The 24,947-nt window shown below is 46.8% G+C and overlaps 1 protein-coding gene across 2 annotated transcripts in view; it reads right to left on the bottom strand.

Moving 5' to 3' along the window:
* The window catches only part of DYNC2H1 (dynein cytoplasmic 2 heavy chain 1), a 1,763,151-nt gene that overhangs the window by 100,024 nt on the left and 1,638,180 nt on the right, over positions 1-24,947 (bottom strand). For both annotated transcript variants that reach the window (XM_078657019.1, XM_078657020.1), the window contains exon 83: positions 19,905-20,021. In XM_078657019.1, coding sequence (XP_078513145.1) covers positions 19,905-20,021 — 117 coding nt within the window. The remainder of the gene's footprint in view (positions 1-19,904; positions 20,022-24,947) is intronic.

Here is a 24,947-nt window from a genome sequence, read left to right as displayed (position 1 = left end):
GATATATCGTTACACAAGTAGTAACTTGTGCATCTGAAAGAGACACGTTAGTATTAGATTCCTTACCTTAGAATAGATACCCCAGCAATACCAACCCCGGTGGTGGGTCTGCGAACCAATAATCACACCAGAAAGTCCTGGAGGACAGAACGGCCAAAGAAGCCATCCCTCCGGACTTGGCTGTCCAGGCAGTAGTGTCTTGCAAACGTGTGCAGCGATGCCCACGTAGCTGCCTGACAGATGTCTTGTAAGGGCACTCCCCGGCCCAGGGCAGTCGTAGCCGCCGTGGCTCGGGTAGAGTGAGCCGGCAATCCAACAGGGGGCTCCTTTTTAGCCAAGGAGTAGCATGCCTGGATACACAAGATGATCCACCGGGTGTTGGTCCTCTTGTGCACCGCTTTCCCCTTCTTAGCGCCCACGTAACCAACAAAGAGTTGGTCATCCACCCGGAACTGGCGTGTGCGATCCAAGTAAAATGAGAGCGCACGTTTTGGGTCCAGACGGTGGAGCCGCTCTTCCTCTTTAGAGGGATGCGGTGGCGGGAAGAAGGTTGGCAAGGTGATGGACTGCCCGATGTGGAAGGCCGTGACAACCTTGGGCAGGAAAGATGGCTTAGTACGCAACACCACTTTGTCCGGATGGACAGAAAGGAAAGGTGGAGTACAAGAAAGGGCCTGGAGCTCACTCACTCTCCTGGCAGAGGTGATGGCAACCAGGAAAGCAGTCTTCAGAGTAAGAAGGCGGAGAGGACAGTTGTGAAGTGGCTCAAAGGGACCGCACATCAGAAACGTAAGAACCAGGTTCAAGTCCCACTGAGGCATCACAAACGGAACAGGAGGGAACGTGTGTGTGATGCCCTTTAGAAATCTATTTACAATAGGGGACTTGAACAAAGAAGGTTGATCAGGCAGCCTCAGAAAGGCTGAAAGGGCAGAAAGGTAGCCCTTGATAGTGTCCAGAGCAGAGCCCTGCTGGGCAAGAGAAAGAAGGAAGGGAAGAACCTCAGAAAGAGGGGCAGCAGGAGGATCCACAGCTTTTGCTGTGCACCATGCCACAAATCTGTTCCACCTGCAGGCGTATACCGACTTTGTGGAGGGACGCCTGGCTGCCAGAATGACGTTACAGACTTCAGGGGGCAAGTCAAATGGCCTCAACTGTCGCCACTCAATCTCCAAGCATGGAGGTGGAGACTGGACAGGTTCGGGTGGAGGACCGTCCCCTGCTGCTGCGACAGAAGGTCCTCCTGACGAGGCAGACGAACCGGGGGATCGACTGACATACTGAGTAGCTCTGGATACCAGTACCTTCGAGCCCAGTCCGGAGCCACAAGGATAACTTGGGCCCGGTCGTGCTTGATCTTCTTCAGCACTCTGGGCAGAAGTGGTATAGGCGGAAAGGCGTACAGTAGACCGCAGCTCCACTCGCGACGAAAAGCGTCTCTGAGCGAGTGCCGCCTTGGAAATTCCAACGCGCAGAACTGATGACATTGCGCGTTCTCTTCGGTGGCGAATAGATCTAACCAAGGCTCTCCCCATTGCTGAAAGAGGCCTTGCGCCACGTCCTAGTTCAGACGCCATTCGTGATCCATCATGCACCGACGGCTGAGCTCGTCCGCCCTGGCGTTCAGAGAACCTGCAAGGTGTTGAGCCACCAGGGTCACGCCCTGGCGTTCCAGCCATTGCCAGAGGCACAGAGCCTCCGGGCAAAGGGTCCACGACTCCACCCCGCCCTGTTTGTTGCAGTACCACATGGCGGTGGTGTTGTCCGTGAACACCTGCACTACACTCCCTCGGACAGAGGGGAGGAATTCTTTCAGCGCTAGACGAATCGCCCGTAACTCCAACAGGTTGATGTGGAGCCGGGACTCCGCCGGAGATCAGAGGCCTCTGATCTCCGCCTCTCCCATGTGGCCTCCCCAGCCCTGGAGGGACGCATCCGTCACAACTACGTGGTCCGGTTGGGGAAGGGAGAGGGATCTGCAGAGCCCGCATCCGCCACCTGGCGTGCTGCACCAGCAGGATGCAGGAGGCCATCAGCCCCAGAAGCCGCAGCGTCAACCTGACCGAGACCCGGGATAACGGCTGAAAGATGGGAATCAGAGCCTGAATATCCCGGACCCGCTGTTCGGGTGGATAAACCCGAAACCGCGCCGAGTCGAGAACCGCTCCGATGAAAAGGAGCTTCTGAGAGGGGCACAGGTGTGACTTCGGCACATTGATGGAGAACCCCAGCCGGTGCAGGAGATCTGCCGTCATCTGGAGGTGGCTGACGACTGTCTGGGGCGAGCCCGCCTTCAACAACCAGTCGTCGAGGTAGGGGAAGACTGAAACCACTAACCTGCGCAGATGAGCTGCGACCACCGCCATCACCTTTGTGAACACCCGTGGGGCGCTGGTAAGGCCGAAGGGGAGTACGGTATACTGAAAGTGCTCGTGGCCAACCGTGAACCGCAGGTAGCGCCGGTGGGCCGGCAGGACGGGGATGTGGAAATAAGCGTCCTGCAAGTCCAACGCTACCATCCAGTCTCCTGGGTCCAGGGCAGCTAGGACCTGAGCCAGTGTCAGCATCTTGAACTTCTCCTTCCGGAGGAAGCTGTTGACGTTCCTTAGGTCCAAGATAGGGCGTAGGCCCCTTTGCCCTTCTTGGGTACCAGAAAGTAGTGGGAGTAGCAACCACACCCTACTTCTGGCCCAGGAACGCGCTCGATGGCCCCCTTGGCCAAGAGGGCCGTAACTTCCTCCTGCAGAAGTCGCAAATGATCCCCCGATACACGGTGGTTCTGCGGTGGCATGGCTGGAGGAGTCGCCTCGAAGGGGAGGGAGTAGCCCCTTCGGACGATCTGCAGCACCCACCTGTCCGAAGTAACGGTGCGCCAGTAGAGGTGGTGATGGCGAACCCTGCCCCCCACTGGCGTCACATGGGCCTGAAAGCACGGACTAGGAGGGTTTTGAGGCGGATGCTGCGGGGGAAGGTGTGGACTGACCTCGCCGGTGTCCCCGACCGCCGGGACGGCGGTTCCCACGGCCGCCACCGTGTTGGGTATTACCCTGCGGAGCGTGGCTGGCAGCACGTGTGGGTACACCCCTTCCGTGGCCACGAAAGGAATGAAAGGCAGCCGATTGCTGGTGCGGGGCCGAGAGGCCCAAGGACTTGGCCGTAGCCCTGGAGTCCTTAAAGCGCTCGAGCGCATGGTCTGCCTTGTCGCCAAAGAGGCGACGGCCATCAAACGGCATGTCCATCAAGGTGTTCTGGACATCGGCCAAAAAGTTGGCGGACCTCAACCAGGCGTGACGTCTGACCGCCACCGTTGTTGCCATCGCTCTACCCAGTGCGTCGGTGGTATCCAGCCCACACCGTATAGAATATTTGGCTGCATCCCGGCCCTCCACAAGGGCTTGGCCGAGTTTTGCCCGTACCTCCAACGGGCACTCTGGCAGCACTTCCGCAACCGTATCCCACAGAGAGTGGGTGTAGCGGCCCAAGAGGCATGCGGTGTTGGAAGACCGCAGTCCCAAACTAAGGGACAAGAAGATCTTTTTGCCGTACTGCTCGTACCTCTTGGATTCCCTGTCCGGCGGTGCTGACGGGAATGCGGTCTGGGAATTGGAGGCCTGGATGACCAGGCTCTCGGGGGTAGGGTGGGTGGACAGGAAACATGGGTCGCCTGGTCCTGGGCGGTGACGTCTGGCCACGTTCCTATCTACGGGCGAACCCGTAGCGGGCTTGGACCAAGTGCCCAGAAGAACGTCGGTCAAGGCCTCATTAAAGGGCAGCAGAGGCTCGGCCGAGCTTGACTACGGTTTAAGGACCTTAGTGAGGAGATTAGTCCTCACGGCCGCGACGGGGAGCTCAAGGCCCAAGGCCTTGGCAGCCCTCATCAACACCACACTGTAGGTTGCCCCCTCCTCCGAAGCCACGGTAGGAGGGGAGATAAAACCAGTGTCTGGAGAGGTGTCCAGGCCACTGGCCTCCCCAAGGTCTCCTGCCCAGTCCTCATGAGACTGACACTCTCGGGTCAGAGGGTCCTCAGACCCCTCCCAATCCCCTTCATCACCCATCTCCTGAAACTCAGGGTTCTCAACTAATGGGGCCTGCTCATAGAAGTGAAACTCCCCAAACGACGTCTGGAGCGGCGCCCATCGGGGCCGCCCCGACGTCGGAACAGGAATGAAGGGGGCATCGGGGACGGCGCCGCCCGAGGACGGCGCCGGAGGCGACACCTGATGGTCCGACGCCGGGGAGGTCGTAAGGTCCACCGGCGACGATCCAGATCCCAAAGAAGGTCTAGCGGCGTCCCGCGGCGCCGGCGCCTTCGGGGCCGGCGGCGCCGGGACAGCTGTACCATGCGGCGCCGGGCCCGAAGGCACGGCGGCGGCGGGATAGCGGGAACCTGCGGCGCCGGGCCCGAAGGCGTCGGCGGCGTCGGGGCCGAAGCACCCGACCTGCTAGAGGCCCCAGACGGGTCCGCTGTGCCCGAAGGCGCCGCAGAGCTCGTCGGAGGAGAGAGTTTCCTCATGGCCGTGAGGAAGCGCTCGATCTCCTCCGGCGTCGCGTTGAGCCCAGGGACCGGAGGGTGTGGAGCTGAACGCGGCGCCCGCGACTCCGACGGAGCCGCGTGGGCGGTGTCACCCGAACCCCCGGCCGCATCGCGCGAGCGTCGGGGGGAGTCCGCAGAGCGATGACGCCTCTTGGACTTCTTGTGCTTCTTACCTGACGACGACTTCGACCCGGAGGAGTGCGGACTACTCTCGGAGCTGTGGTGGCTCCGAGCCCGCGACCTGTCCTCCGACCTCCCGTGGGACCGAGACCTCGCGCGGCGCGGGACTGACTGCCGGAGTTCGAGTCGCCTGCGGGACCGCTCCCGCCTGGCTTTTGAAGAGAGGGCCCGGCAGTCGGAGCAGGCCTTGTCGTTGTGATCGACGCCTAGACAAGTTAAACACAGGTGGTGAGGATCCGTGACCGACATCGTGCGGTCGCAATCCTCGCAGTGCTTAAAGCCGGGCATCCCTACGGCACCAATCGGAGTCGAAAGACTTTGAGAAATGATCAAAAAAGGATCAAAAAGTTAGTCAAAAATTGACTAGGGTTACTGCTTTTTCCAGATCTGCGCTTGCTGGCGCGGAAAAAAGAAGAACTGACGTCAGCACGCGGAGGCGGCGTCTAAGTACTCTGACGACGTCATCACGGCGCCCACGACGCCGACGACGGACGCGGAGCCACAGACGACGCCTACCGACGCGCAAGGGTACTGCTACGCAAAAGTTTCCGGATCCAGTCTGACGCCTGGGGATATTCTAAGGTAAGGAATCTAATACTAACGTGTCTCTTTCAGATAATGCATGTAGACTATCACAAATAAACATCTGCTGCAGGAAGCACCAGGCGATGTGCAGCTACAAACCAAACCAGCTGATGCAGCACAGAGATGTGCACTAGGAGAGCACTAGTCATGCACCCAGGAGGAGTAGTGGGTCATCCATCCACATGGGGGAGATGTAGGTGATGCGCCTCTGGGTTTAGGACGAGGGCACGGAGTGATGTGCACCAGAAGATCACTAGTCATGCACCTCGAGGAATAGTGGGTCATCCATCCATATGGGGAGATGTAGGTGATGCGCCTCGGGGTTTGGGAGGAGGGCACCTGAAGAACAAGTTACTTACCTTCGGTAATGCATTATCTGAAAGAGACAATATCTAGCTGCAGATTCCTTACCTTTGAATTTCCCAGGCATCAGAATAGATCCGGAAACTTTTGTAAGAGCAGTAACCCTGCGTGTGGCTCCATTTGGCTCCACATGATGTTGGCATCGTTAGCGTCGGTTATGACATCGCAGATACCTATATAGGTGCCACCCAGCCCCACGGATGTCAGTTCCTTTTCACTTTTTCCACGGCAGAAGCACAGAGCCATGAAGTGAACAGACATGTGCGTGTGTCACAACTAGGGCCGTGAAAAGGGAACAGCCCTAGCCTTACAAAAAAGAGTTGCAGAGCGTGGAGATATGGGTGGATCTGTAAGGAATCTGCAGCTAGATATTGTCTCTACAAGATATGCATTCCAGATGGTAAGTAACTTGCTCATCTAATAGATACATCTAGATGCAGATTCCTTACCTTTGAAACAGATTTTTTAAACTAAAAAGTCCTGCAGGACTGAACGGGTTAAATGCCCATCCCTGTGGACCTGACTGGCCAGGCAGCAATGCTTGGCAAACATGTGCAGAGATGCCAACGTTGCTGCCTTGCAGATAGTCAGGACTGGGACAACACGAGTCAACGCCGTGGTCACAGCTTTTCCCCTGGTAGAATGGGCCCCTAAACCCTCAGGAGGCTGCTTCATAGCCAGGGTGTAGCAGATTTTAATGAAGATAATTACCCAGCGTGAAATGGTTTGCTTCGGCATTGCCCAACCTTTTTTAGCTCCCACGTAACCCACAAAGATTGGTTGTCCACTCTGAACTCTTTTGGCGCGTCAAGGTAGAATGAAAAAGCTCTTTTTGGGTCCAGAAGGTGGAGAGGCTCCTCTTCCTTAGAGGGATGCAAGGGAGCAAAAAAGGATGGCAGTGTGACCGATTGACCCAGATGGAATGGGGTCACCACCTTTAGTAGGAATGAGGCACTGGTGTGAAGCACCCCTTATCCAACAAGTATTAAAAATGCAATAGGTCTAGCCTTTTATTAAGTTACAGCCATTTGCTTTGCTATACAATACCATTAGCAAAGCAAATGGCTTTAACTTAGTCAAAGGCGAGACCTATTGCATTTTCAATGCTTGTTACTTTGTTGTATATAAGTGCATGCACAGTAAGAATGTCAGATGGGTCGGTCTGTCTCAGCACCCACACAAACAACAATTCAAATAGCACCATTCCACCTCTTCTATAGTGCTACCCATCCCAATGCAGAGTGCCAGAGCAGTCCACACACATACACGCCACACATTCCAAACAAACCATGCAAGTGTGCAAACTAATGCACAAATGTGCTACACGAGACAGTCAGGGCCACAAGGTTTAGAAGTCAAATACCCTTCAGAGCTCAGTGTGGTCTACCAGAAGGACTACAGCCCACTAACTGCAAGTAACAAAAGGATCTCCGTGTCCATAGCAGTAATCCACCTACCCATCTACACAAAACAAAAATCTGCGACCTGCATGTTACATGATATGCTCTGCAGGAGTCAACTTTTTTTAAACATATTTTATTGCATTTTCAGTTGGCATATGTTATAACATACCCATCTACACAAAACAAAAATCTGCGACCTGCATGTTACATGATATGCTCTGCAGGAGTCAACTTTTTTTAAACATATTTTATTGCATTTTCAGTCGGCATATGTTATAACATACACATATCAAAGCATCACTTCCAGTAAGGTCACTACCCGTGATGCCACGTGGAATGTCACGAGTCGTGACGTCATGTGCTTTATTTATTTTATTTATTTATTTATTTATTCAATTTATATAGCGCAATTATCACCAATAGGTCTCTAAGCGCTTATGGTGTGAAAACTGATCTATGCAGAGGAAAAGTCACCCAGATCATACCAAGCCCCAAGCTTCTCGGAAGAGGGTCGTTTTTAGCTTACGCCTAAAGGACAGTAAGTTTGGTTCTTTCCTCAGGCAGAGAGGTAATTTATTCCAGACTGCCGGTAAAGTGGTTGAAAAAGCACGTCCACCATAGGTAGTCATGCGATAGCGAGGACAGACCAAAAAAGACTCTTCGGATGAGCGCAGCGTTCTTTTTGGAAGATAATGTATCAACCTGTCTTTGATATATCTGGGGGCATTGCCATAGACTGCCTTATGCGCAATGCACATACCCTTAAATATAATCCTCTGCCTAATTGGGAGCCAATGTAATTGGCATAGGAGAGGAGAGGCATGTGCTCTTCTAGACTTTCCAAAGATCAGTCTCGCAGCTTTGATAACACATGCGTCGGGATATCAGTTGCAAACTGCCCGACCTGGCCAGTCACCCCACTTCTCTTTTTAGGACTTGTGCCCTGATTAGAGGTATTCCAGTAAACCTGCATTCAAGAGGCTGGTTCAGCTAAGCAAGAGCAATAGTAATTGGACTCGGAAGAGTCTGCTAATGGGTTCATAACAAAGTTGTAATTGCATTTATATAGTGCTTACTAATTCTGACTAGATGAAGCGTTTTACAGTGGATAGCATACTGCTCCGGATCCCATGCAATTTGAGGATGCTGGACTACAAAGAAACATTACTTGTATTTGAAAATAGTGCTATATTAGGTATTTTTGATAGGCACTAGAATCAAACAAATAGTCTATCCTCTACTAAGCTGCTGCTAGATCACTGCTCCAGGCAGGTCAGCTGAGGTGCTCAAAGGTTGGATGTGATAAATTATGGCGGGATGCATATGTAGTAAAATATCAAGATGTAAGGCTGTGCAAAAAGGAAGGGGAATTTCATCATTGTAGCAGCGTACGAAACTATATGGGTGACAAATGCAAACTTAAAATGATGGCGTGGGCGGCTTCTGATGTTCATTCTCAAGTTTGGGTCACAGTATAAAGCAAAGTGGGATCCGTTTGCATTTGTCTGGCTTAACCGGGTACACGAAGGAGGATGACAGGGTACAAGAAGGAGGATGACAGGGTACAAGAAGGAGGATGACAGGGTTCAAGAAGGAGGATGACAGGGTTCAAGAAGGAGGATGACAGGGTTCACGAAGGAGGATGACAGGGTTCAAGAATGAGGATGACAGGGTACAAGATGGAGGATGACAGGGTACAAGATGGAGGATTACAGGGTACAAGATGGAGGATGTCCAGGGTACAAGAAGGAGGATGACAGGATACAAGATAGAGGATGACAGGGTACAAGATGGAGGATGACAGGGTACAAGATGGAGGATGACAGGGTACAAGATGGAGGATGACAGGGTACAAAAAGGAGGATGACCGGGTACAAGAAGGAGGATGACCGGGTACAAGAAGGAGGATGACCGGGTACAAGAAGGAGGATGACCGGGTACAAGAAGGAGGATGACATAGTACAAGAAGGAGGATGACAGGGTACAAGAAGGAGGATGACAGGGTACAAGAAGGAGGATGACAGGGTACAAGATGGAGGATGACAGGGTACAAGAAGAAGGATGACAGGGTACAAGAAGAAGGATGACCGGGTACAAAATGGAGGATGAAGGCAGCGTCCCCAGTCAGTGGAAGTGTATATCCTGCATTTCTGTGGCTGGAGATCCAGAACTTGAGGTGTGGCAGGGGGGGGGGGGAGTGGGGTATTAGGGTGTCACCTGCCCATGCATGTTCTGATAAATAGTTGGGTACAGGTGCTTTCGGTGGGATACTGTGAGATGTCAGTCGGATTTCACCAGGAATGTTTACATACCCAGAACAAAACAACCCACACTCCCTCTGATTTGAAATTCCTCAAAAATAGTGTTCATTGTACAAAATATTTTGTTTTCTCTCTTAGTACATTTATCAATCTGCATTCCTTTCCCTTTACATTTCCCCAAAGCCCCCTCTCATGCACTCTGCTTGTTGTATAATGTATTTAAACATGATATGTCGACCTGATTGTCGAAAAATCTGAAGCTAACCCCAACCCCTATCTTACTGCCCAAGCTGCGCCCCTGGTGGCAGATGGTGACTGGGCTCCCTTTAGACATTTGAAGGAGGCTCTGTTAGCAGGAAGTTGCTAATTACGCTTCCCTAAAGTTCTGTCCTGTGGTAAAAGTAGGGGTGAGGGTGTGACTACATTCGGTTGTGCAGCGCGAAAGGGGCGTTCAGGTGCGGCCCTGCCTTTCCCTTCCTTTATCACACTCACTTTGGGCTGACAATTGCAGAGATCTCACACCCCTTAGTTCCTCTATTGTGGGTGCACCAGGCTAGATCCCCTCCCTGCTGTGAGAGGCATCTGTACACAAAGGCTGCAGCTGAAGGACCTCCCCATACTGGTCGGATACATGAAATGCTAATCGTAACCCTGAACTGCGCCTTTTCCCTGCATTATCAAGGTCCTCAGCCCTGTTGGCTCCAGATTGTGAAGGGACACAAACATTTCGGGGATCTGCCCTGGCCTGGACAGCAGGAGCAACCCACAACTATCTAGCCGGTGATAGGCGGGGAGCGGTATAGGGATCAGTAATAGGTATGAAACACAATAGTCACACAGCCACGTGCATGGATGGGGCCATCAAAGCCTGCTGGGGGAGTGGGGGGGAGGGGTAAACCTCGAGACCAGGCGGCTTGCAGCAGTGGCTTCAACACTCACCCCGCTGGGCGATTTTCAAACCGCCAAGACACAGAGCGCTTTGAAACAGGTGGGAAAACCAAGCACTTTGTGTGAAACCATTGCTCTCAGCTCCTTAGGTTAAGGTGCCAGGATCAGGATGCCCTAAAACAAATAACAGGCTTTCACTGTAGCAAACAGTTTTCGCCCTGCCTGTGGGCGCGGTAGCAGCTGCACCTTTTCAACAAAACATCTAAAATGTTTGTTTTATTTTTACACAGATGTAGTTGTGAAGTTCTGCTTTCAAGAATATACACTTGCATCTTGGGCTGCAGGAAACAAGGCAAGGCCCGCCTTACGTCCCCTAGCGGCTTCATAGACCAATGTGCCCCCATGGTTCACCGCATGGTCGGACCCCTTGAGCAGTTTTTGTAGAGCCGGGAGTCGTGCAGGCACAGCACGCACCTCACTCCACGGGTCACCAGGACGTGGTCTAGCTCATGGAGGTGTCCGACACGAGGAAACAGCTGAAATATCACAGCGGGTTGACACCCCGACTGCAGATACATAACTGCACACTCCGGATTAAATCTAGGCTTGACTCACTCCGCTTTCTAGGGCGCATCACTTGGCTGTTACACAATTTCCTTAGGAAATAAGCTTGTGTGGTGTGCATATATTCCATGAAGGGCATCAAAGCGCTTCCTGGCGTAGATCAACGAGAAGTAAAAGTGACAAATAGCAATGTTTGCAAAGCACACAGCCAAAGGGGGAACTATTTCCGTGTCTGCACCTCTTGGACTATCCCTCTCCCGTCGACTTTCACAGAGTTCGCCATGAACAGACCGGCGTATCGGGCCGGGTGGATTCTGATGCGGCACAGAGCTCTGCGGTAAAGACCATATACCGAGACCTCAGTGATACAACGCAGGTGCCCCATAGAGATCTCACTCTTTACAAGTTGATAAACTGCGGTCCACTTTGTTGGTTAACATTATATGTTCCTGAAAGCGCTATAAAGTCTCCAGATTCGCATCGACTGCTACATGAAAAAAAAAAAAATGACAAGGAGAGGAGGAGGCAGCAGGGGGAGGGGCGAGAGGAGTGGGCCTGCGCTTGTTTCCCTTGCAGGAGCGAGCAGGAACCATCTGTTAATTACAAACAGATGGTTTCAAAGCTCGCTGCCGCAAGGGAATCGCCAAACGTGCACGCGTTATCATTCAGAGCAATGCAATGCATGCACGTTTTTGCCTGAAAACTGAATCGATTTCTAAAGGTCTCCTCCTTTGCAGCGCCTGCGCGCAGCGTAGCCGAGACCTAGAAATATCATCATGTAAGCAGGCTTGCATGACAAAGCCTGCAAATCACTCACCCTCCAGGCCGATGTAATCGCCACCAGAAAGACTGTCTTGATGGTAAGCAGCCAGAGGGTACAATGGTGCAAATGCTAAAAGGGAGCACACATAAGATATGTGAGAACCAATTAAGTTACCACTGTGGCATGATAAAGAGAGTGGGATGAAAATTATGTACAAGCCCTTTTAAGCTCCTATTTAAAATAGAGGATCTGAACAAAGAGGGTTGGTCCGGCAATCGTAGGAAAACGGACAGAGTAGAAAGATAGTCCTTAAAAGTACCCAAAGCAGAGCCCAGCTCGGCAAGAATAAAAAAAAGAATATTAGATAGAGAAGCAGAACGAGGGTCAATAGACCTTTCTGCACAATACTTTAAAAAATGTTGCCAACGGCACGCATAAATTTGTCTTAGTGGATGGCCGCCTGGCTGCCAAAATAACATTACATACTTCAGGAGAAAGGTCAAAAGCTATCAAATGTCACCGCTCAATCTCCACGCAAGAAGGCGGAGAGTTGACAGGTTCGGATGGAAGACCCTCTCCTGCTGCTGAGACAGAAGATCCTCCCGAAGAAGCTCTGGATACCAGACTCTCCGTGCTTAGTCCGGAACCACAAGAATGACCTGGGCCCGGTTGTTCTTGATATTCTTGCGAACTCTGGGCAGAAGTGGTATGGGCGGAAAGGCATACAGGAAGCCTGAGTGCCACTCGCATCGCCAAGTGATAGCCGCTTTGGAAACTCCAGTGTGCAAAACTGCTGACATTGTGCGTTCTTTTCGAGGCGAAGAGATCTAACCAAGGCTCTCCCCACTGTTGAAAGAGACCTTGCACCACCTCCGACTAGAGACACCATTCTGTTAGGCATTGACGGCTGAGTTTGTGCTCCATGCTGTTCAGAGAACCTGCCAGGTGTTGAACCACCAGGGTTATGCCATGCTGTTCCAGCCATGTCCAGAGACATTGGGCCTCTTGACAAAGTGTCCACCACCCCACACCACCCTGTTTGCTGCAGTACCACATGGAGGTGGTGTTGTCCGTGAACACTAGCCCTAACTTCCCATTGAGGGAAGAAGAGCTTTCAATGCTAGCCAGATGAGCCTCGAATCCGCTGGAGACCAGATGGCTGCCCGATATGAGGAGTGACGCATCTGTCACTGAATGTCTGACATAATATCGACAGACAGAATATCGACATACAAAAATATCGACACAAAAATATCGAAATCAAAAATATCGGAGTCATATCTTCATAAAGGTAAGTACAAAAATATCGAAAAATTAATATCGTAGTACAAAAATATCGAAATTAAAAATATCGTTTTTTAAATGTATAAATAATAATGTAAAAATAATTTTAAAATACATATAATTTTACAAATATTAAATAAAAACATTAAAACATAATTAAAAAATTAAAACTAATACATATACATTTAAAATAAATTAAAAACGTAATAATTTAATATATTTTTATTTTTTTTAATTTCATTTCATTGATTTAATTTAAATATAAATTTATTTTATTTTTACCCTGTACGCCTGTACCCCAAAAACCCCAAACTGACCCTGAACCCTAAAAATACCCCTTTACCCAAAAACCCAAAACTGACCCTGAACCCTAAAAATACCCTTTTACCCAAAAACCCAAAACTGACCCTGAACCCTAAAAATACCCCTTTACCCAAAAACCCAAAACTGACCCTGAACCCTAAAAATACCCTTTTACCCAAAAACCCAAAACTGACCCTGAACCCTAAAAATACCCCTTTACCCAAAAACTGAAAACTGACCCTGAACCCAAAAAATACCCCTTTACCCAAGAACTAAAACATATAAAATTTAAAATATTATTATATACTTACCTATACTTACGTTGTAATGGTATGCGTTGTAAAGGTACCTGCGTTGTAAAAACATGCGTTGTAAACACATGCGTTGTAATGGTTTTTGCATTGTAAACATTTCGTTGTAATGGTAGTGCGTTGTAAAAGTTGCGTTGTAAAGGTTGTTTCCCCGGTGGATAGCGTAGGGGTAAAATTTACTATTCTCACTCCAGAGGGTGCAACAGTAGGGAAAGCGTTGGATAGCATGGGGGTAAAAATTAATTCCCACACTACTCCCACTTTAACACACAACACACTACACATATAAAAAAGACAATTAATATAAATTTCAATTAATCAATTAATAACAATTAATATTACTAAATTGATGTAAATATAAATGAACTAAATAACACATATTAATTACTAATTAATTAACAATAAATACCAAAGAAAATTACAATCTCTTTAATTAATTACATTTAATTATATCACACCCTATCCCCCTATAAACACACAACCCACTACACAGAAATAAATCATATCATTTATTCACTTAATAATTCTTAATTACCAATTAATTATTATTTAACAATAACAAAAAATTAAATATATTAGCACATTAACTCTAAATAATTTAATTACATAATTAATATTATTTAATTACCAAATAATTATTAATTAACAATAACAACACATTAAATATATTAGCACATTAACTCTAAATAATTTAATTACATAATTAATATTATTTAATTATCAATTAATTATTAATTAACAATAACAATAAAGTAAATATATTAGCACATTAGCTGTAAATAATTTAATTTACTAATTAATATTATTGTTTCCCAATTAATTAATTAACAATAACAAAAAATTATATATATAAAAATTACTCTAATTAATGTAATTAACTAATTAATATTAATTAATTACCAATTAATTATTAATTAAAAATATGTACAAAATTATATTAATTAATTAACTAATTAATATTAATTAATTACCATTTAAGTATTAATAAAAAATATTTACAAACATATATTAATTAATTAATTATTATTAAATTACTTCCCACCCTATTCCCCTATAAACCCACAACCCGCTCTGATACTAAAACGCAAAATGTAAACAAATTTACAAATTTTCAAACATACATTACAAAACATGTTTAACAAACATATAAACAACACATTAAAATACATAACACTAAACAAAATTTCGATATTAGTAAAATTCGATATTAGTAACATACATACCTTAAAAAAACGATATTCTGTCTGTCGATATTTTGGACATCGATATTCTATACTATCGAAATTAAAACATCGATATTATTGTATATCGATATTTTAATTTCGATATTTTGTCTCACTACCCTGTCACTACTGTGAGATCAGGTTGGGGAAGGAAAAGGGGGGTGCCTCTGATTCAATCCGGTTTGTTAGCCACCACTGCAGGTCCTTTACAATTATCTCCGAGATCTGGACCATGTCAGAGAGATTCCCCTAACGCTTCGCCCACTGGAACTTCAGGTCCCACTGCAGAGCACTCATACGCCTTCTGGAATGATTTACAACAGGATGCAGGAGGCCATACAGCCCATCAGCCTCATAGTCAGTCTCACCGAAATTCAGGATAGAGGCTCAAACATCGGTATCATAGCCTGAATATCCTGGACTCACCTTTCGGGAGGATAGGCCCGAAACTACACCGTGTCCAGAACAGATGAAAGGGAGCTTCAGGGGAGAGTCAGGTGGGACTTCGGCAAGTTGATAGTGAACCCCAGCAAATGCAGGAGGTCTGTCATAGTCTGGAGGAGGGAGATGACCGCCTGGGTCGAGCCCACATTCAATAGCGAGTCGTCGAGATAGAGGAAGACTGATACCCCTGATCTCTGCAGAAAAGCTGCAACCACCACCATCTCCTTGGTGTACACCTGAAGAACACTGGTGAGGCCAAAAGGGAGTACAACAAACTGAAGATGCTTGCGGCTCACCGTAAACCGCAGGTAACACCTGTGGGAAGGCAGGTCGGGAATACGGAAGTATGCGCCCTGCAAGTCCAACACTACAATCCAGATTCCAGGGCGGACAGGTCCTAAACCAGAGTGAGCATCTTGAATTTCTCCTACTTGAGGAAGAAATTGAGAGAGATAGGTCAAGGATAGGAAGAAGGCCTCCGTCCTGCTTGGGCACCAGAAAGTAGTGGGAATAGCAACCACGACCTCCTTCTGGCGCCAGCACTCTCTCACTGGCTCCTTTGGCAAAAAGAGGTGTAACTTCTTGACGGACAAGAGACAGGTGGTCCTCCGTCAGCCTGTCGTAAGTAGGTGGCATGGAGGGAGGGGCAGTCTCGAAGGGGAGGAAGTAGCCCTTTCAGACAATCTTCAAAACCCACCTGTCCGATGCTATGGAGGGCAGGTGATGGCAAATCCTGCAGCCTACTAGATACCCAGGATGATGCCAATGAAACCGCTTTGCCTAGTTAGTGGTTGGTGACAAGCCAGCAAACCCCACTTCTTGCATCATAGCCTCTATTACCACCATCACACTCTGCCATATGAATGCTCTTTTGTACTATTCAAAATCCGATCCTATAAAGGAATTTTTGACACTACAAAAAAACTTTCTGGTAAAGATGCAGTCTGCTTATACTTGCACGAGTCACTCCATACGTTATGATTTGTTTTATGTACAGTAAACACAATGTACAGAGTTCCCCGAGGCTTAGTGTTAGTGTGGCCTAGCGGTCTCTCTCTCAGAAGAAAAGAAGAGAAGTGAAAAATGGTGAACAGCTGCTCTGAGTGCCGGACCACGCCGACCCTTGGTGGAGGATCCTAGAGGCACCAACCCAGTGCTGACAGGGTATTTACCTAGCAGCACGGGTGCCACCTGAGCAGACTGCGAGGCGATTCCTAAGAGTTTGAGGGGTGATGTCCTCACAGGACCACTGACCTGCCCTGGTGTGGTTTGTTACCCCTCAGGTTGTATACTACATACACTGTAAGCGCCCAAAATGGGTTCTTTCACTGGTTTATGAGCACGACGAGGTCCTGAAGAATTGCCCATAGGGCATGAAACATGTTGACCACTTGTGAGGGTTGAACGAGACCATAATACATTGACTTCCTGGTCCCGGTACCCCTCCTTCACTATTTTATTAAGGCAGTTAGCCACACGAATAAAGTCTTCTGAGTGGACTAAACTAACCTTTTTTAACATACACTTTTTCACGCTCACTACTTCATTTTCCTGGGTCCCTCATACACAATCGATCACGGCAAGGAACAAAAGATCTCCACAAGAGAGTAGCACTTAGTGCTACCCGTCAGGCATTGCAGCGCCGGCTTGACGTTGGAGCAGGAAGCCGGTGATGAGGCCAGACAACTACCGTGCGGGATGAAAATACAATCATTCAGCTACCCAGTTGTATGAGGTTTCCTAGTTCCGACAAGGGACTCTCACGGGTCCCTGTTCACCATTTATCACTTCTCTTCTTTTCTTCTGAGAGAGAGACCGCTAGGCCACACTAACACTAAGCCTCGGGGAACTCTGTACATTCAGTGTTTACTAGTTTAGAGGACAAGTACATTGGACCCCTATAAATATCGTCCTTTTTGGTCTCCCTTTGTTGTTCTAATTGTTTTATGTACAGTTGCCATTGCCAGTGCTTGGTGTTTTTCTCTGTTCTAATGAAAGAATAGTTTTCTGTGAGTGGGGCCTTTGCAATATGTACATGAAATTGATGTAAACAACAGCGTTTCAGAAGATTGCACTTCAAAAAGGGACAAATCACCCACGACTCAGGCATTGCACACTCTTGTTTTAAATTGCCCACACACCAAGAATTTGAGGGAGTTATGAAGCTTGTTAATAGTAGTATTCAATAAAAATGACTACAAAAATAGATGAATACATGGAGAGTCCAGAAAATGGCGAAAACAAATTGGAATTACTTTTTACACCCCACACGTGTGCGGCAGGAAGATTGAGACAATGGGGCATAATTGGAGCCAACATCTAATTTCTCTGTTGTCTGTCAAAGCAGAGAACATTACTGAGCTCATTAATCACAACTGTATAATTCAGAAGAGGCCACAATAACAGGACCCCCAAGAATGTCACAGTCAAACGTCCCGTCTCATCAATCCTTTCTTTTTTTTTTTTTAATTACAGACAAACCTCAACTAAGGGAAGAACTTTAGTGTTAAAAGAAAAACAAGTTGAGTGGGTGCTGGATTGTAAAGGTATTAGTTCTGCATATTGTGCAGAACTGCACCATGAGTAATTACTTTTCTTTAAGCACAGTACGGTCTAAATTTTGGTATAATACTGGAATAAACCGCTTTGCTTTGTTGGTCGTTACAGACCCAAATCATTTTAAAATACTTTTCATATATTCCTGTTTTCCTAAAACGTCTATTCTGATATTATCCTTAAACAGTGTTCCTCAGCTTGTTCATCCTACCACTCGCTTTAGTAGTTCTTATAGTTCTTAATTCTCATATTGGCTATTTAATTCAACAAGGCGTTGATTTTTAACACACCAACAAACTACTCATTTTTTCATATCTTAGATTAATAATGTATGTGCGCAAAACTCTCTTCTCCTAGTTCCTTGCATGTTAATATAGTCAGGCATAGCCTGGCTGTGCGACGACTTTCCCAACACACCCCATGTCACACTTTTCAAATAATGGCTTCTATTTTTCCACTTTTAATGAACGGATTATTTCGGGTGCCACTGATCTCAAATTGTCTTTGCATAGTCTTCCACCAATTACTGCTACAGTAACTGCCTCGCTCCAATAGTTACTCTTTAAGCCAGCACTGCTGCAAATCCTACCATGATTACCATTTCCAGTTCCCCTTACTATCTAGCACAATGGCAATTAACAATGTACATACAATGATTACCTTCCTGAAATAATACATATTAGCAAGTGAATAAAGAAAACAAAGACACTCAATTTCGCAATTTGGAAGGCTGGGGTCACCAAGTCTTCTCATTGGGCTGGGGGAGGCGGAATCCTGATGCCACTCAATGAGCAGTATTAAAGGTCATCGGTTGAAATTTAATGAGGGGCAGTTCTGGAACCCTGGTAAGAGATGTCTGCTGTTACTGACAGAAATAAGAAGCCAATAATTACCAACGATATACAGAAATAACTTGTAGTACTAAGCCCTGATCAACCCTGATTGCCACGTGTCATCAACGTCAGTTTGGACTGCCCTTCCAGATATCAAACGCTACACTTATTTAAACCTGACTACGTTGCTTCTGTGAACTCAAAATGTCCGATGGCACACACCCTACTAGAAGCAGGTGCCTGATCTGCTGGAAATCCAAAAGACTCAGAAAGAAACGGCACACCAACAGACTTTCTCTACATATGGATCTCAACACCACAACTATAGAACATCTTTACTTTGCACCACAGATTTGCTTCTTCATTGGCTCAATTTGGGATAGATCAGAAAACCTCCTCTTCAAAATCTTCCTTGCCCTTCCCTTCTGTCCCTCCACTCACCACACTGTGATGCTGTGTTTCTGATCACTTCTGTATTTGCATGCATCTCTTGTCCAGAAGTACTCTCTGAAGATCTCTGTACCCTCCCTAGTGTTGGTTATGTATCCTGCTACTACGTACAACGCTCAGCTGCACTTTTTGGCTTGTTTTACTCTTTATAAATAACCCCAATAAAATGTATAGAATACGCAAAAGTGATCTTATGACAGATGTTTAATGAGGTAAAGCTGTTGCAGTGATACGGTTAAGGCATAATTAGAGGGATTTACCTTTTCGTCAAGCATATGAAGAGGTCTTAACTTAGATTATATGAAGACTGTTCTTTGGCTCAGCTTTATCAAGAACCACTCCTATTCTATGGACCTGACCAGAATATGGGACAATCCTGGCTCAATGTTTAAGGAAGAGTATGTCACTTTTAACGAAGCGTTCCGGAATCTGTGTAGTGCGAGTCTCTGTGCCCAGGCTGCACTGAGTGACCACGCTATCGAGTACTTCAAACTCAAGCTGAAAGCAAGAGGACGATCTTTCAGTTGTTTGCGGCTATACCACGAGAAGGCCTGGTCCTTGGCATCAGCTACTCAAGAGACACAATAGGGGAATGGATTGATGTTAATTTATAAGCTTGGCTGTGGCGCATGGTCAAAAGAAACTTCCATGTTGCGGTTCTGCCACGTTTACTCAAGACTAAGTAGGCTATGGCTTATAAATACATGTCACTGTGCTTCAATGGAGAAGTAGTGTACAGCAAACACAATCTATAGATTGCACATCTCATCTCCCACAAAGCATTGCTTCTGAATTTACCACAGTGGCAGGGACGTGCCATTAAAACCGTCAGTTTATATTTGCCCCCAAAACTTCATGTAAGCTCCTGTACACACATGCAGGCATTAAGCATTAACAACCATCACAGTTAATGAAATATACTTTCTGAGATCAGAAAACTGTTTAGGATGACAAACCTGATTAAGTTTCTTCCATAGATTGAGCACAGGAGAGAGCTCATTAGACCAGATTTCTCTGTCGAATTTACAACCGGCTGTAACGGACCTGCCAATGATGCGCAGCTGTGAAATTACCTAAAGGGAAAAAAAGAAGAGCTAATAGAGGAACTGTAAGAATGTATTCATTTGGTTATGCCTCAAAGGATTGTTTTTATTGATGATCGGGAAGTACTTTTAAGGCTTACTGAAATCTGAATATATGAGCAGATGCAGGGTCAACACAATGCATAGATAAAAATCCAGTGTAAGGCAGAAGGAAAAGTAAGTATTTTTGGAAGATAAAGGGACTGTCCTTTAATATGAACAAGATGCAGTTTAGAGTTATCCAGATGTAAATCACAATTTCCATTACTGTCATTCAATAAACTGGGGATAGATGACACATTTGAAAACGTTCCAATGTGGGCTACTGGCATGATAGTGTCAGGCATAAAATGTGTTGTTGAGAGAGACGTAATCCATACAGACAGCACACTACCAAAAACTGAGTTTAGAAAGCTCCATTATTTTTGGATGCAGTACATTTCTAGGATGCTCAGATTATCCAAAGGGAATCATGGACAGACATGAGGCTTGTCTTCCCTACATGAACCGCAAAGAAGACGTCTGTGGTCCAACACTGGAACATGTGTATTGTAAATCTAGAGAATTTGTTGCTATCTAAGGGGACTCATATCAATGTAACCTGCTTAAGAGCCATTGTCAAGACTATCGGCAGAGCAAACAATTTATATTATAGCATGGTACTATTAAGACATTCATGGAATTATATAAATGAGACCTTCAGTAGAAAATATGAACCAAAATATAATAAAACCTCGCAAAAAATGAGCACCCACCTACCTATAACAATACGTGCAATGGAAAGCTTTGCACACATGCAGAAATGTCCCTGCTTTAAATAGCACTCATGAGATGAATAGTCAAGAGGGAAAGTGAGCAAAACGTGGCACTCGTCTCTGTCGAGACTAACAAGTTACTTACCTTTGGTAACGTCTTTTATGGTAGACACTCTATGTAAATGTAGATTCTCACCTTGTGCATTTCCCCATATGCCAGACTGGATCCAGAAACTTTAATAGCAAATCCTTTGCATGTAGACATGTGGAATAGTGCGGCTCCACGTCGGGTCCGTTGGTTTGGATATGACATCGCAGCCACTGTAAGACTGCCACTTCTGTGCTCTGACATCAATTTCTTTAAGATCTTCATCCGTGTCGTTGGATGCGGAGCCACTGAAATCAGTAGTTCTGTGTGCAGATGTTTCAGATCAGGGATCTTTTTAATGGACCAGGTGAGTCCATCCCACAGAAAAGAGAGGAGGACGTTTCGGTGAGGAATCTGCAGTTAGATACATCCCTATCAGAAAAGGTGTTATCAAATGTAAATAACTTATTCTTCCGATGGAGACTTCTAACTGTAGATTCCTCACCTTGTGAACAGAAGCTAAAGCAGTACCCCTCCCTCCACTCCCATCAGGTAGTGGTTCTTTGGAATGGCTTAGACTAGGAAATCCTACAGGACAAATCAGGCCAAAAGGCTTTCCAAGTAAACCTCGTTGTCCAGGCACTAAAATGTCATGAACATTTGGAACGATGCGCACATCACAGCCAGGCAAAATGTCCATAACTGGCACACTGTGCGACAGGGAAGTGGAAGCAGCCATTGCTCTGGAGGAATGAGCATGCAAGTCTACTGGGGTTTGTTTCTTAGCTGCCTCATTGTAGATCTGTATGCATGAGACAATCCAATGCAAGAGGGTTCTCTTCTGCATTGCTCTTCTCTTTTTACCTCCAGAGAAGCCAACAAAAAGCATATTGTCATGCCTTTATTCTACGATTCGATTGATGTAAAGGCTAGTAGCCCTCATTGGGTCAAGTCAGTGAAGCTGTTCCTCCTCATTAGAGGGGTGAGGTGAAGCACAGACATCCGACAGGGTGATGTACTCTGTATGGAAAGGCATAACCACCTTTGGTAGGAAATCGACCTATGTCCGAAGGACTAGTTTGTTCGGAAAGAACGAAGTACATGGTTGTTGACACACAAAGCCTGGAGTTCACTTGCTCAGCTAGCAGATGTGATTGCAAGAAAGAACACAGTTTTGATGGTTAACAGACATAAGGGACAACTGTGCATAGGTTTGAATAGAGTGCATATTAGATAAGAGAGGATAAAATGAAGGTCCAGCTGAGGCATCACAAAAAGCGCTTGAGGAACATGTGGGTCAGTCCCTTCAAAAACGCATTACAACAGGTGACTTGAAGAAGGTTGGCTGACCAGTTAAATAAAGAAGGCCAACAGGGCTGACAAATAACCTTTTCTCTTTTACCAAAAATGGAGGCTGCTGTCACTTTCAGGTGTCGTATTTCGTCTGCCATGGCTGTCCGGGGAGAAGGAGGTCAAGCAGCAGCTGTTCAGGAGTGCTCTCCATATAGCGGCTCCGAGGCCTAGAACTACCGGGGGCATCGTGAGACTTAGAGTGGCGGGACTTCGGTGAGACATACTTGGAATACTTGTGTTTTTTGGGAGAAAGTTTTGACTAACCTGAACACCTGGACTTTTGGACCTCGAGCCTTGAGACCGATCATTCTGGGGAAGTCAGAGAGCATCTGCGCCTTCGCCCTCGACCATGACCAAGACTGCTTCCTCAACTTCATTTGGAACTTGGTGACTGCTTGGCCTTAAGGTTTTGGATCACTTTCCGATTCAACTTTGGACAACACGATCACAACTTTGCGTCGTGATCGCGGCCGAGACACCAAAGGCATCTGTCGGTGACAGACTGGACAGAGCTTGGAACCTGTATTTTAGGACCCATATTTGCACAATGTAAGATAATTTAGCGAGAGTAAGATAGTTTTCCTGAGGGAAAGTTCTTTAAAAAAACAGCACTGCTAGATCCAGATCGGCCTTAGAAGGTATGGGAAGAAAGGAACTGATGTCAGAGCGCACAGCTAGTGGTCTTAAAATGGCCACACAAAACCACCAGTTAACGCTTGAGATAATTGCTATTAAAGTTTACAGATTCAGTCTGGCCCCAGGGGAAATTCAGAAAGAGAAGAATCTGCTGTAAGAAATCACTATAAAAATGGAAAATGTAGGGCACCATTTTTCCGTTCCATCAGACAGAAACAGTTAAGACCGAAGTCTAAAATGGCACAGCCCTACTGGGCAATCTAGGAGAGCAGCATTGTGAGAGAGCGGATGGCAGTGGATGAGTGAGCCCTAGGAGATTCGTGTGGTGGAACAAGATGATGGCCAGGGTCTAGCACCTAGAGACCCGATCAAGTGGCAACCAGAGGCAGGATGGGGAGTGAAGCTATTGAAGGTGCTCCAAGAAAGGAAAAGGAGGTGTCCCAAGGGAATGGGGGTTGGGGTGGTGGGTGGGTGGGTTGCCTCAAAATATGATGGGGGCGCTGCAGAACGGCCAGTGCTTCTCACAAGCGAAGTTACAGGGGCATGCTGCATGAGGCTGTTGAGGTTGTCGGACTGAAGAGACGGACCATGCGTAGCAAGATGGTGACCGCACTGGCACTCACCCCTGACCAGAGACAGGTAGCTACAGAGGAAACCTTAACAAGTGCCCGGCTGCCAGCGGTGGCTTAGACTGGTGTTTTGTAGACCCATAGGCAGCGAAGCAGCAGCACGGAGCAGGAATAGAGATGCCAACGATGCAGGTGGTCTGGACAGACCCTTCTGTAGGGGAAGTGATTGAGATGCTCAGTTCTCAAAACCACCTAGAGCCAGAGATCAGCTTGGCAGCCTGTAGAGAAGAAAACATTACAGCCACGAGCAAACCAGTAAGAAGAGTGGAGCAAGGCCACATGGAGATGGCTAGGATAGATGGAGGTGCCGCCCGTCCGCCATTTCTAGGCCTGAAAGCATAAAGGTCACAACGGGGAACAACTGCTTATATTGAGAGTTAGGCCATTGTTTCTGCTTTTTGACAGTTCAGAGGATACATACAGTTATGTGTTCAAAAGGGAAAGGAGTTATTTCGCACCAGCAAAACAAGGACAGGATAACACATAGTTGAGAAAGGAGTCAAAGAGAAGCTCTGGGAGATTGGTGAGGGGCTCCCATGGTATAGCACTATTCCATAAGGCATTTTCTATAATTAACTTCAACATATGGTGAATGAATGCTCCATACAAATTCCTAGAGGTCACAAATAACCTACATTTAATAGTCGGGGTGAAGGTTGGTGGGGGGCTAGGGGGTACTTGGCAGCCAGTGGGAAGGTGAATTTGCCTGTAATAGGAAACTCATCTAATGCCTATGGACTGATGCAGAATATAATCTACATGATACTCCAGGCAATACAATTCTTCAGGTTGTGGGGGGAACAGTGATCCATTATGTAGGTACATTCCCAGAGAAGTGGTGTCGACATGGTCTAACAGAGCAGGTAGGTTCCTTTCCCTAGTTCTTAGGTGGCACTGCTGCCTCCTCACATTTACCTCACTGAGCAGGCTGTGTAAGAGGTTTTAGAAAAGATGTGAGGAGACAATCACTGGAGGGGACGTTAATCTTGTGAATGATGGGGAGAGGAATGGATTACATCAGAGATACAATAAGACAAGGACTCTATCAGTGGGGGGAGCAGGATGTCTACAAAAAATGGGGCTGGAGGAAATAAGGTGGATTCAACATTTTAGAGTGGCACACCACACCTATGCAAGGCTTAACCACTTTCGGGAATCCCTAAATATTATCCTAAGTGTCGTAGCTACTGAGATAGAACCTCATTCCTATCAAGGCATAGACAAATTAGTTTATTCCTATAAACAGGGCCAGTGGAATTATATGATTCTGCAACTGCAGCAATGTTCGCATAATTATGGATTTGATGCATTTGCCACATAATTCATAATCTGTTGCATAATCTGAAGTTTTTAACAAGATGAAATTCTGTGTCTAGCTCAAACGGATCAAAAGTAACAAAACATATGGTGACTTGGGTTCCTGCACATGGAAGGCTTTTCAAAAAGTTGACTGGCC

Source organism: Lissotriton helveticus, chromosome 8 (assembly GCF_964261635.1).
Source record: "Lissotriton helveticus chromosome 8, aLisHel1.1, whole genome shotgun sequence".
In the NCBI taxonomy this organism is placed as follows: domain Eukaryota; kingdom Metazoa; phylum Chordata; class Amphibia; order Caudata; family Salamandridae; genus Lissotriton; species Lissotriton helveticus.
The sequence above is the reverse complement of the archived record's forward strand: the minus strand, read 5'-3'. Positions and strand labels throughout refer to the sequence as shown.